Below are 12,808 nucleotides of genomic sequence, written 5' to 3' on the forward strand. Positions count from 1 at the left end.
TTTCTTAAATTAATTGAGATTTGTTTTGTGACTTAATATGTAATCTGTCATGGCGAATGTCCCACGTACACTTGAAAAGAATGTCTGTTCTGCTATTTTGGGGTGTAATGTTTTGTATATACCTATTAAATCCATCATGATCTATTCATCGATGTGAATGGAATATTAAAGTCCTCTACTATTATTGTATTACCATCAGTTTCTCTCTTTATGTTTGTTAATATTTGCTTTATGTATTTAGGTGCCCCTATGTTGGATGCATTGATATTTATAGATGTTCTGTCCTCTTGTTTGATGTATGTATTCGTTGTGTAGTGCCCTTTATTGTCTCTTGTTACAGTCTTTCTTTTAAAATCTATTTTTTCTGGGACACCTGGGTGGCTCAGTTGGTTGAGTGTCTGACTTCAGCTCAGGTCATGTGCTTGCAGTCTTTGAGTATGGGCCCCACATTGGGCTCTGTGCTGACAGCTCAGAGCCTGGAGCCTGCTTCCGATTCTGTGTCTCCCTCGCTCTCTGCCCCTCCCCCACTCATGCTCTATCTCTCTCTGTCTCAAAAATAAATAAACTTAAATATATTTTTCCTGCTGTAAGTATTGCTACCTCAACTTTCTTTATGTTTCCATTTGCATAGAATAGCTTATTCTAACCCTTCACTTTTAGTCTGTGTGTCTTTAGATCTGAAGTGAGTCTCTTGTAGGCAGCATATATATGGCCTTTTTTTAAAAATCTATTCCATGACTCTATGTCTTTTGATTGAAGCATTTAGTTTATTTACATAAACCTTCACTTATACATGTAAATAAAGGTATTTGGTATGTGGTTACCATAAGGTTCACATATAACATCCTGTGAATCTAGTGGTCTGTTTTAAGTTGAAGGCCATTTAAGTTCAAGCACTTTCTTTTTATTTAAAAAAAAATTTTTTTAATGTTTATTTATTTTTGAGAGAGACTGAGACAGAATGCGAGTGGGGGAGGGGCAGAGAAAGAGGGAGACACAGAATCCAAAGCAGGCTCCAGGCTCCGAGCTCCAAGCTGTCAGCACAGAGCCCAATGCGAGGCTCGAACTCATGAGCTGTGAGGTCATGACCTGAGCCGAAGTCAGGTGCCCAACCGACTGAGCCACGCAGGCGCCCCTAAGTTCAAGCACTTTCTAAAAGCACTACATTTTTACCATCCCCCAAACATTTTATGTTTTTGATATCATGTTTTACATCTTACTATTTTGTGTATCTCTTGACTAATTATTGCAGGCCTAGATGATTTTAATATTTTTATCTTTTAACCATCATGTTAGATGTGAGGGCAGTTGATCCACAGCTTTGGTTTTATGCTTACTTTTACCAGTAAGATTTTTTCGTTCTTAATTTTCTAATTTTTGGTTTTGATCTTTTCTTTTTTTGTTTAATGAAATCCTTTCAACATTTCTTGGAGGGCCAGTTTGGTATTGATGAACTCCTTTAGTTTTTGCTTGTCTGGGAAACTTGGTTATGCCTGGCCCTCAGTGTGGCTTGTTGTGATATCTGGCTGCAACTGTTGTAGGTGTTTTAGTTTTTGGGACTAGCCCTCCCACCCCAGTCCCGGTTAACTTTGGAGGGGCTGTGGTGCCTGCTGAGGGTGCCCTCCAGGAGTGGGTGGAACAACTCTGAGTGATAACTTTGCCAGATAGAGTATTCTTGTTTATAAGTTGTTGTTTTTTTTCCTTTCATTACTTGGAATATATCATGCCACACCCTTCTGGCCTGTCAAGGTTCTGCTGAAAAATTAGCTGATAGGTTTTGGGGGTTCCTTGTAAGTAACTAGTTGTTTTTCTCTTGCCGCTTTTAAGACTCTTCTTTCTTTTTCTTTTGTTTTAGTTATTTTTCTTTTTCTTCTTTCTTTTTCTTTTGTTTTAGTTATTTATTTTGAAGACAGAGTGAGTGCAAGCGGGGGAGGGGCAGAGAGAGAACCCCAAGCAGTCCAGAGGCTGATGCAGGGCTCAATCCCGTGAACTGTGAGGTCATGACCTGAGCCGAAATCAAGAGTCAGACACTCAACTGGCTAAGCCACCCAGGCACCCCAAGACTCTCTATCTTTAACTGCTGATACTTTGATTGTAATGTTTTGGTGTGGGTCTCTTTGAGTTCATCTTATTTGGGACTCTGTGCTTACTGGACTTAGATGTATACTACCTTTACCAGGTTAGGATATATTCAGCTGTTGTTTCTTCAAATAAGTTTTCTGTCCCTCTCTCTCTTTTCCTTCTTGGACCCTATAATGCTAATGTTAGTACACTTAATGTTATCCCAAAGGTCCCTTAAACGATTGTCATTTTTAAAACTTCTTTTTTCTGATTATTGTTTTGATTGAGTAATTTCCACTACCCTGCCTTCCAGATTATTGATTCTTTCTTTTGCATCATCTGATCTGCTGTTGATTCCCTCTAGTGTATTTTTCATATCAGTTATTGTATTCTTTAGCTCTGATTGGTTATTGTTTTATATGTTCTATCTCTTTGTTGAAGTTCTCATTCTGTTCTCTTCTTCTGAGTTTAGTAAGCATCTTTATGACCATTACTACTTTGGACTCTTTATCTGGTGGACTGCTTTTCTCCATTTTGTTTAGTTCTTTTTCTAAGGTTTTGTCTTATTCTTTTACTTGGAACATATTTCTCTGTCTTCTCATTTTGCCTCACTGTGTTTCTGTGTATTAGGTAGATCATTATGTCTTCAGGTCTTGAAGGAGTGGCTTTATGCCAAAGGGGCCTACTAGTCACCTAAGCCAGGTTCTCATGAGTGGGCTGCCTGAACCCTCCTGTTGTGGCTGGGTCAACATTTTGCAGACTTGCTGGTGTACACAGCTGCCTGTGAGGTCTGACTTTCACTAATACAGGTGTACTGTTGAATGACGCTGGCCCTCAGTGTGGCTTGTTGTGATAGCTGGCTGCAACTTTTGTAGGTGTTTTAGTATTTGGGACTAGCCCCCCTCCAACCAAGTTAACTTAGGAAGGGCTCTGGTGCTGGCTGAGGGTCCCCTCCAGGAGTGGTGGAACAGAGAATTGCTTGGAAAGGGCTCCTGACCAACCTACGCTGCTTGCAGGGTATACTAAGGAAGGGACTCTGGGCCCTGGTGGGCATGTTGGGTAGGGCAAGTCCACAGGGGAATGCCAGGGTGGAGCTAGTGGTGCTAGCACAGTAGGTGGAAAGTGTCAGAAATGGCACCCACCGGAGCTGGGTCAGCTAGGTAGAAAGAGGATAAGAAAAACTATACCCCAGCACTTTCATCCCTGGAAAACTTTCCAACAGATCCCTGCCCTTTGGGCACATATCTGAAGTTAGTGCTACACTGGCCTGGGACTTGGAGTCAGTGGCATTGTGCATACTCCCTTTAAGAGTGGAGTTGCAGTTTCCTGCTGCTCTCTAGCTCTCCCAAACATAAGCAAGCCACCTTGGTTTTCAAAGCCATACATTATGGGTGCTTGTCTTTCTGGTACAGATCCCCTGGGCTCTGGAACCTCATGTGGAACTCAGACCCCTCAGTCCCCAGGGAGGGCCTCTGCAGCTGTGATATCACTCACTGTGGGTCACCGTGCCAGGGATGCGAGTCCTGACTAAATTGCATCTCCACCCCTCTGCCCATGTCAATGTGTCTTTTTCTTTGTATTTTTAGTTCTTTGTGATCTGTTCAGCTAGTCTTCAGTTCGTTCTCAGAGATAGTTGTTCTACATGTAGTTATAGATTTTGGTGTGTCCCTAAGAAGAGATGAGTTCTTGATCTTCCCATTCTGCCATCTTGATCCTGCCCCCCTTAAGTATTTTAAAAGTATTTTAGTAGATCTGTAGTTTTATTACTACTGTTAGTAATATCACTCATCATCCATTCTTTCTGTTCATCATTCATTCTCTGAAAGTCTTTTAAAGCATCAGCTTACGTTCCTTGTGATACAACCTTTTTTCCCTTTGATGTGTTCAGTTGGATAGATCTTAAATGTGCCTTATAAAACAGTAATAGTGTTATGTTCTATCAGTGAGATTTGTTTTTTTGTGTCTTTTTCTTATAGAACATACAGTGGGAGAGGTTATCAAATTAGATCCTGGTGGGTCTCCAAGAAAAGTCTGGGGGAGAAGCCCTACAGATTCAGTTCTGAAGATACTTGGAGAAGCTGAACTACAGCTTCAGACAGGACCACTAGAAAACACAACCGTTAGACGTGGTAAGCAGAAACAGATTGTTTTTCCATACTAGAAGTAACGTTATTAAGAATTAAATTGTATTTTTAAAGATATGTCTATTTTAAGTGAATTGTTTATAATAGGTTATCTTTTTGTTCTAGTTAGATGGACATTAGTCGTATTTTCTGAAGAGTTGTCTCAACATTGTAGTCTTGAATTTTGACCTGACATAACCTGGATGGGATCTTAAAAAGAAAAGGAAATGTTCATAGGGTGAGCCAGAAAAGTAGAACAGTCAAAATGTTGTTTTACATGAAGAGAGAGATAGGAACAATGCATGTGGATTATGGAATTAGGTTGAATAAAGATATCTGTAGTAGTTATGACAACATTATTTTAGGACTGGGGAGGGTGAATTGTGAGGCAAGAGGAAAACACTTATGTTCCATGAGTATTGTGCATCTTGGTATACGGCTATGCATATGAAGAGTGTCCATGAATAAAACAGGTGTTTTCACATTTAAAAGCTTATTCAAATGAGAGGCTGAATATGGTTTTTCTTTTTTCAGAATCTGTGTCTAGACATGAATGTATGTCACTATTGTGTTCTCTCTCAATCTATCTCTTTTTTCCCTGTCTCTCCTTAAGTTTGTCTCTGACAACTTTGTGCATACTTTTATCCTTGCCTTTTTCATGCAATATCATCATTTACTTTTTTTCATTTGTGTCTGTCCTCTGAGAGCAAGGATGATCTTTTTACTCTTTGTAGCTTTCCTGCCTAACACGTAGTAGTAGGAACAGCTAATTAGTGTTCCATAAATAGTTGGTAAATTGAAGTTAAAAAAAAGGTAAGACAAATCATAAATGACTTTTCAGTTCCAGTTCTCTGAAGATGGATTATTTGAATATGGAGAATATTGAATTTAGAGAATTATTTGAATTAGAGTGATGCTCATATTTGAAACTGACAAAAAAAAAAAACCCCACAACATAGGTGGTAAAGTTATTCGAAGTGTGTATAAAGAAATTAGCCAGATGCTATTTTGCCAGTGAGATGAACCTATACACGTTATTAAAGTGTAAAAAGTAGATTATTTTCTTTTTAAGGGTGAATCTCCTAGCCATTAATCATTCTAGCATTTTCTTTAATATTAAAAGAAAGAGCAATTTCAAGAGAGAAGTATATACAATTACTTGTTTGAAAAAAGGGTATACAAACTGCATGTATTTGTAATTAATTTGTTCCCATTCTTGTATCTGAAAATTGTATAATTTTATGCCAGACACTAATCAAAAACAAAATGCTAGTAATTTAGTATTCTTACATCTTAGTCTGATCCTGTTGTCAGAATACCTCAGGCTTTATTAAGGAAAAAAAAAGTCTCCAGGCCAAAATCTTTTCAAAAATAATGATAAAAATTTTATATTATTTTGTAATCTAAAAATCCTTTATGTGTTTATATTAGAACCATTACTTTAAAAACATCAGATTCAGATTCTTTTTATGTAAGATCATTATTGCTTAAATGTGTGCAATTTGGTGTACAATAATACTTAGGTAATGTGGAAGCAGGCCTTCTCCATATTCATATAATCCATCTTCGGAGAACTGGAACTGAAAAGTCATTTATGATTTGTCTTCCTTTTTTTTAACTTCAATTTACCAACTATTTATGGAACACTAATTAGCTGTTCCTACTACTATGTGTTAGGCAGGAAAGCTACAAAGAGTAAAAAGATCATCCTTACTCTCAGAGGACAGACACAAATGAAAAAAAAACACATGATAATATTGCATGAAAAGGGCAAGGATAAAAGTAGGCACAAAGTTAAGAGGTAGTGCAGACATGTTTAAATAACTAACCATATCTTGGATAGTTAAAAAAAAGACGTCTCAGAGTTGTCCTCTGCCCTCTTTTTAATTTTTCCCTAATGCTCTGTGCTAGGAGTTTAACACAAAGAAGTCACAGTTTCTTACCATTAGGAAATCCCATGTGGCAAAATCTGTGTTGGAAGTGTGTGTGTAATGGTATGGAGCCACAGATTAGGAGGCTTTATGTTGTCAATATCGTCTAGTTTCATTAAGTATGGTAAGGCCATTTTGGGTTAGAGAAAGCCACAGAGAGAGGAAGTGATCTTGAGCTAGGCCAAAAATAAAAAAGAGCTCATTGGGTAAATAAGGGGGGGAGAATGAAGTTCCAGGCAATACACAATCCCAGTATATGCAAGGACAAAAAAAGTTTATTTAATATGTGTGTGGGAGCAGCTTCATGCTGTGGAAGGATAATGGGCTTTGGTTCCAATTCTAGTTCCGATCACTTGCCCAGCAGCCATGGGCAAGTTGCTCTGACTTTGACATTCAATTTCTCTATGTGTAGAATGGAAACACTGTTATTAAGGATTGTTTTGTGGATTTAATGACAAACATAAAGGACCTGCAGTGTTCTCTAGTCTCCCAATTTTTATGTAAGTGTCTCATCAATTTGTTTGTCTTAAGCCCTTTTTGTAATAGAAGGCATGTGAACAATATGAGAGATTTTGTATGTTCATAGCAGTTTGTCTTAAGATTTTATTCTTGAAAGTCAGTTTGGCTGAATGTAAATCTTTGGTTTATATTTCCATTCCTTGAATTTCTTTACTCTATGAAACTCCATTGTTTTCTGCCATAAAGCAAAGCTATCAAGAATCTGATGACAGTCTTATTTTCTCTTATAAATGATTTGGTCATTTTGCTTGGATACTCAAAGGATGTCTTTCTTTTTCCTTAAAGTCCAGTAGTTTTTAAAAAATACATTTGGTGTTATCATTATTTTCCAGTAGGTTCTGTGTTTTTTTAATAGTTTTGTTTTAGAGTAATTTGAGGTTCACGGCAATATTGAATAGAAAGTACAGTTTCAGTATATCCCCTTCTTTGACCTATGCATGGCCTTTCCAACCAACAACATCCTCTCTCCAGAGTGGTGCATTTGTTAATATTGACAAACCAGCATTGATACATTATGATCACCCCAAATCCATAGTATAAAGCCCACTCTTGGTTTTATACCATTCATGGATTTTGACAAATATAAAGTGATACACATACACTATAATATACAAAATATTTTATTGCTCTAAAAAATCCCTGTGTTCTACCTATTTATTCCTCCCTCCTCTCAAACTCCTAGCAACCACTGGTCTTTATAGTGTCTCATTAGTTTTGCCTTTTCTAGAATGTCATGGCTGGAATCATACCATATGTAGCCTTTTCATACTGGCTTCTTTAGTAATAGGCATTGAAGTTTTCTCCCTGTTTTTTCATGGTATGATACCTTATTTCTTTTTAGTGCTAAATAATATTGCATTGTAGGGATATGCCACAGTTTGTTTATATAGGTTATTCAGTAGGTTATTCACCTATTGAAAGACATTTTGATTGATTGCAAGTTTTGGCAATTATGAATAAAACTGCTATAAATATCTATGTGCATGTTTCTGTTAAGACAAAAGACTTTACTTCTTGAGTAAATACCAAGCAATGTGAATGCTGGTTCATGTGTTAACAGTTTGTTTAGTTTTACAACACTCTGCCAAGCTGTCTTCCAAAGTGGCTGTACCATCTTGCACCCCCATGAGAAACGAATGAGAGCTCTTATTGCTCCACCTCCTCGGCAGCATTTAGTGTGGTCGGTGATTTGGATTGTAGCCATTGTAGTAGACGTGTAGCGGTATCACATTGTTTTGATTTGCAATTCCCAAATAGCATGTGATGTGGAGCATTTTTTCAGATGCCTGTTTGCCATCTATGTATGTCTTTGCTGAGGTGTCTGTTCAGATCTTTAGTCCATTTTTAAGTTGGGCTGTTTAGTGTTGTTTTTTTTTAATTGTTGAGTTTTAAGAGTTCCTTGTATGTTTTGGTTAACAGGGCTTTAAGTCTTTATGTCTTGTGCGAATATTTTCATCCACTCTGTGGCTTGTCTTCTCATTTTCTTGACAGTGTCTTTTGTAGAGCAAAAGTTTTAAATTTTAGTGAAGTCCAGAGTCGCCTGAGTGGCTCAGTCAGTTGAATATCCAACTCATGATTTCAGCTCAAGTAATGATCTTACAATTCATGGGATTGAGCCTTGCACTGGGCTCTGTGCTGACAGCGCTGAGCCTGCTTAGGATTCTTCCCCCCCCCCCCTTTGCCACCCCCCTGACACACTTGCACATGCTTTTTCTCTCTAAATAAATAAATAAACATTTAGAAGAAAAATAAATTTTAGTGAAGTCCACCTTATTAATTCTCTTTTTCATGGATCGTGCCTTTGGTAGTATATCTAAAATGTCATTGCCAAACTTGAAGTCATCTGGATTTTCTTCTGTGTTATCTTCTAAGGGTTTTATAATTTTGTATTTTACATTTAGGACTGTGATCAGTTTTGAGTTCATTTTTTTGAATAGTGTAAGGTCTGTATCTAGATACTTTTTGGGGGAGAGGGGAAATGGGATCTCCAGATGTTCCCGTGCCATTTATTATAGAGTCTATCCCTTCTCCATTGAATTGCCTTTGCTTTTTCATTGAAGATCAGTTGACTGTATTTATATGAGTCTATTTCTGAGCTATGTTCTGTTTCATTTATCTATCCATTACCATACTGTCTTGATTACTGTAGCTTTATACTGAGTCTTGGAGCTGGGTAGTATCATTCCTTGAACTATGTTCTCCTTCAATATCATGTTGGCTTCTCTGGATCTTTTGCCTCTCTACATAAACTTTTAGAATCATGTTGAATCAACTTTTAGATATCAGTGTTGATATCCGCAAAATAACTCTCTAGGATTTTGACTGGGATTGCATTGAATCTATAGATCAAAATGGGAAGGACTGACGTTGTGACAATATTCAGTCTTCCTATTCATGAACATGGAATATCCCTTTACTTAATTTTTCTTTGATTTTTTTAATGAGAGTTTTATAGTTTTTTTCATTGTAGTGTATCTTTATAATATGTGGTTTCCAATCCTTCCCCCACCCCAATTTTAGGAAAGTGTTATTGAATTATAGTTTTTCTAGTTTTCTCTTCCTTAAGTCTATTTCAGGAACTTCTGTTTGTATTTTTGATATTTTTCATCTTTCTCTAATATCTGCCACTTTCTCTTAAATCCTTTCTATCACTTTTTTCAATTGAAATTTTTCTCTCCTGTTCTCCTTTTATATCTCTTAACGACATTATGTGTTTTGTTTATATGATTTTGTGTTTATTCTAAGATATTTATTTTTAAGATTTTTTTTCTTTTTTTCCCCTAGTTTTTCTCTAACTCTATCAACTGCCTCATTTCTGATTACTTTCTCATTATAATTTATATTCTCTAATGTCTTCCATGATGTTCTTAATTTTACTAACAAATTTTTTAGTACGTTATAATTTTAGTTTTTTGGTAGGTTTTAATTTTCTATAGCAGTGGTTCTCAAATGAGGGTGATTCTGCACACAGAAGACATTTTGCATTGTTGGGAGACATTTTTGGTTGTTAACTGGGAAGGGCACTATATATCTAGTGGGTAGAGGCCAAGGAAGCTGGTAAATCTTCTACAGTGCATACTATAACAGGTGCTCTCCAAAACAAATAATTATCTGATCCAGTAATGCCAAAGTTGGGAAACACCAGTCTTTGAGGACATTATTCTACTTCATACTCTTTTTTTTTTTTTCTGATAACTTGTACAGAATTCAACAATGATCCTCTGTTACTTATTTTTATGTGAAATTAGATTTATTAAACTTTTAGGCGCATGAAGTCAAAATAGCTTTTCTAACTTCATAGCCTGTTAGGGCTTCCTTTTCGGTTATTTTCATGTAGTGTTTAAAAATTAAAGCCTAGGTAGGGGTCCCTGGGTGGCTCAGTTGGGTAAGTGTTCTGACTCTTGGTTTCAGCTCAAGTCATGATCTCACATTTTATGAGTTTGAGCCCCACATTGGACTCTGTGCTTACAGTTTGGAGCCTGCTTGGGATTCTCTCTCTCTTTCTCTCTCTCTCTCTCTCTCTCTTTCTCTCCCTTCCTTTGCCCCTTCTGCATGCTCTCTCTCTCTCAGAATAAATAAATAAATTTAAAAAATTAAAATAAAATTGTTGCCTTGTAGTTTCTGAGCTCTTCTGTCTTTGTTCCTTTCCCCCACTTTTCTCTTTCCTTTGTTTCTCTTATACCTGCACAGATCAATTTGGATTCTCCTTCCAGCAATTTCTTCAGAGTCTGAGGCTTTGTTCTAGGAGGGAGCTTTAGTTGGTTAGTTTTCAGAATTCTTAGGACCCAGACTTCTCCCACCCTTTCTGACCTTCCCATTGACCCTTTCCATTTACTTGCAAATTAAAATGTGTAAAAATTATTCCCATTTCAGCTGCTTTTCTTAAATTGACCCATCATGCTTGCTTGTAAATACCTGCTGTCTCTTTTGGGGGTTCTTCTGACTTGGGGCCTGTTAAGTGCCCTACTGTTTTCCTCTTTTGAACAGATGCTTTTACTGAGTCTGGAGGCTGTCAATGATTTGTCCCCATTCATATGTACTTGGGGGTTTGTGAGGATACCTTGTCGCCTAGATTTGGTTTAGATGTTATTCATGGATATATGGTTTTGCTATCCTGATTTTTTCTGTTTTGTGCAGGAATTCAGGGAAATAAAACAAAACAGCATTCTTTGCTCTCTTCCCAGATTTCTGCATTTGTCTTTAAATACTTGATCCATGTATGATGTTGCTGTAAAACTTTTTCTCCCATTTGACTGTTCCTTCCTACAACCACTGCCAGGGAAAATAATTCATAAGAGATTCTCACTTATGATTTTCCCTTTTTGGTAAGGTGCTTGTAGTGTTTGGGTATCAAGGTTTTTTCTGACCTTACAAAACAAGTTGGGGAATATTCCCTTTTTCCCTGTTTTCTGGAAAACTTTGTAAAAAATTATTACTTTTTCCTTGAGTATTTGGAAGAATTCAACTATGAAGCCATAAGACTGTGGAGTTATCTCTGAAAAGATTTCAATTATGGATTTAATTTGTGTTGTAATTTCTTTTGAATATTTAGATTATTTGCAAATATTTTGCATTTAATTTGCTGACATTTTGGAGTCTTTCTAGTTATCTTTTTGTTATTGCTTTCTAGTTTCATTGTATTGTGATTACAGAACATCATACTGTGCATAATTTTCATCTTGAAATTTTTGAGACTTGCTTTATCACCCAATGACAATCTGTTTTGATGTTTCATATATACTTGAAAAGTTATTCAGTATAGTTGTATGTATGTATGTTCTTTGTCAAGTTGTTTGTTATATGAAAGTCTTCTATATTTTTACTGATTATTTTCATCTGGTTGTTGTATCAGCTACTTAGAGAAGAATGTGAAAATCTCCAAGTGTATTTGTGGATTTGTTGTTTTCTCCTTTTAATTCTATACATTTTTGCTACTTGTTATTTAGTGCATATCAATTTAAATTGTTGCAGTGATTGTTTAGATTGTTGCATTATATTGTTTAGGTGATTGCATTGACTCTTTTATACATCTTCTGTTGTATTGACCATTTTTATTATTATGACTTCTCTTTTTATCTCTAGTAACATTACTTCTTTTAAAGTCTACCTCACATTATATAGCTACAGCATTTTTTTGGTTAATGTTTGCTCATTATGTTTTTTCTGTATCTTCTTCTAATTTCTCTGATTCCTTATGTTTTTCTGTGTCTTGTATCTCAAATCCAGGCTGCCCATCTTTGTCTTTTAATCTTGATTGTTTAACTTATTCATGCGTAATGTAATTACTGATATGGTTTGCTTTTTAGTCTGTGTAGCAATCTCACAATGTTTTTTATATGTCTCATTTGTACTTTGTTTCTTTATTCTTGTATTTCATTTTTTATTCCCCTTTTTGGACTAACCAAGCATTTCATTTTTCTCTTCTGTTTTTAATTATATATTTTTCATTTACTCTTTTGTTGTGATCCTAGATGACAAATTCTATCCTTAATTCTACCGTAATGCTAATTCACATGTACCTTAATTTAGCATTTATATTGTTTCTCAAACCATGTATGAGCCTTTTAACAATATTACTCTATTTATTCCTTCTAACTCTTTTGCTTATTGTCATCATATATTTTAATAATCTTATATAGCTCATAATGCAATATTATTATGCTAAGAAATCAATATTCATTTACATTTACCCATATTTTATTCTTTACAGGGTTCTTTATTCCTTCCTGAAGTTACACACTTCCATTTGATATCTTTTTCCTTTGAACTGCCTTTAGTATTTCCTGTAGTGCAGATATGCCCTGTATAAATTCTCTCAGCTTTTGTTTATCTGAAAAGATCTTTATTTCACCTCTATCTTTAAGGATCATTTTCAGTGTATACTAAATGCTAAGTAGGTAAGGTTTTTTTTGTTTCGTTGGTTGGTTTTGGTTTTTTTGTGGGGAGGGGGAGGGTGGGCAAGGGGATTGCTTTTGCTTTATTTTGTTCTTTGCATTTTAAAGATGTTAGTATATTTTCTTTTGGCATCCATAAATATATGTCATTTGTGTGTCTTATTTTTGTTCCTATGTTTTTCTTCAAGCTTTTTAAATATTATGTCTTTGATTTTCAACAGTTTTACCATGATATGTGTAGATGTAGTGTCCTTTGTTTTTAACATGCTTTGGGTTATTT

General features: G+C 35.9%; 1 protein-coding gene across 7 annotated transcripts in view; it reads left to right on the plus strand.

The window, feature by feature from the left end:
* NEK1 (NIMA related kinase 1) overlaps nucleotides 1-12,808 on the plus strand; it is a 215,972-nt gene that overhangs the window by 147,031 nt on the left and 56,133 nt on the right. For 6 of the 7 annotated variants that reach the window (XM_042983644.1, XM_042983645.1, XM_042983646.1 and 3 more), the window contains one exon: nucleotides 4,038-4,190. The exons of the other annotated variant lie outside the window; for it this stretch is intronic. In XM_042983644.1, the coding sequence (XP_042839578.1) occupies nucleotides 4,038-4,190 (153 nt within the window). The remainder of the gene's footprint in view (nucleotides 1-4,037; nucleotides 4,191-12,808) is intronic. 7 annotated transcript variants of the gene reach the window in all.

This window comes from Panthera tigris, chromosome B1 (genome assembly GCF_018350195.1).
Source record: "Panthera tigris isolate Pti1 chromosome B1, P.tigris_Pti1_mat1.1, whole genome shotgun sequence".
NCBI lineage: Eukaryota > Metazoa > Chordata > Mammalia > Carnivora > Felidae > Panthera > Panthera tigris.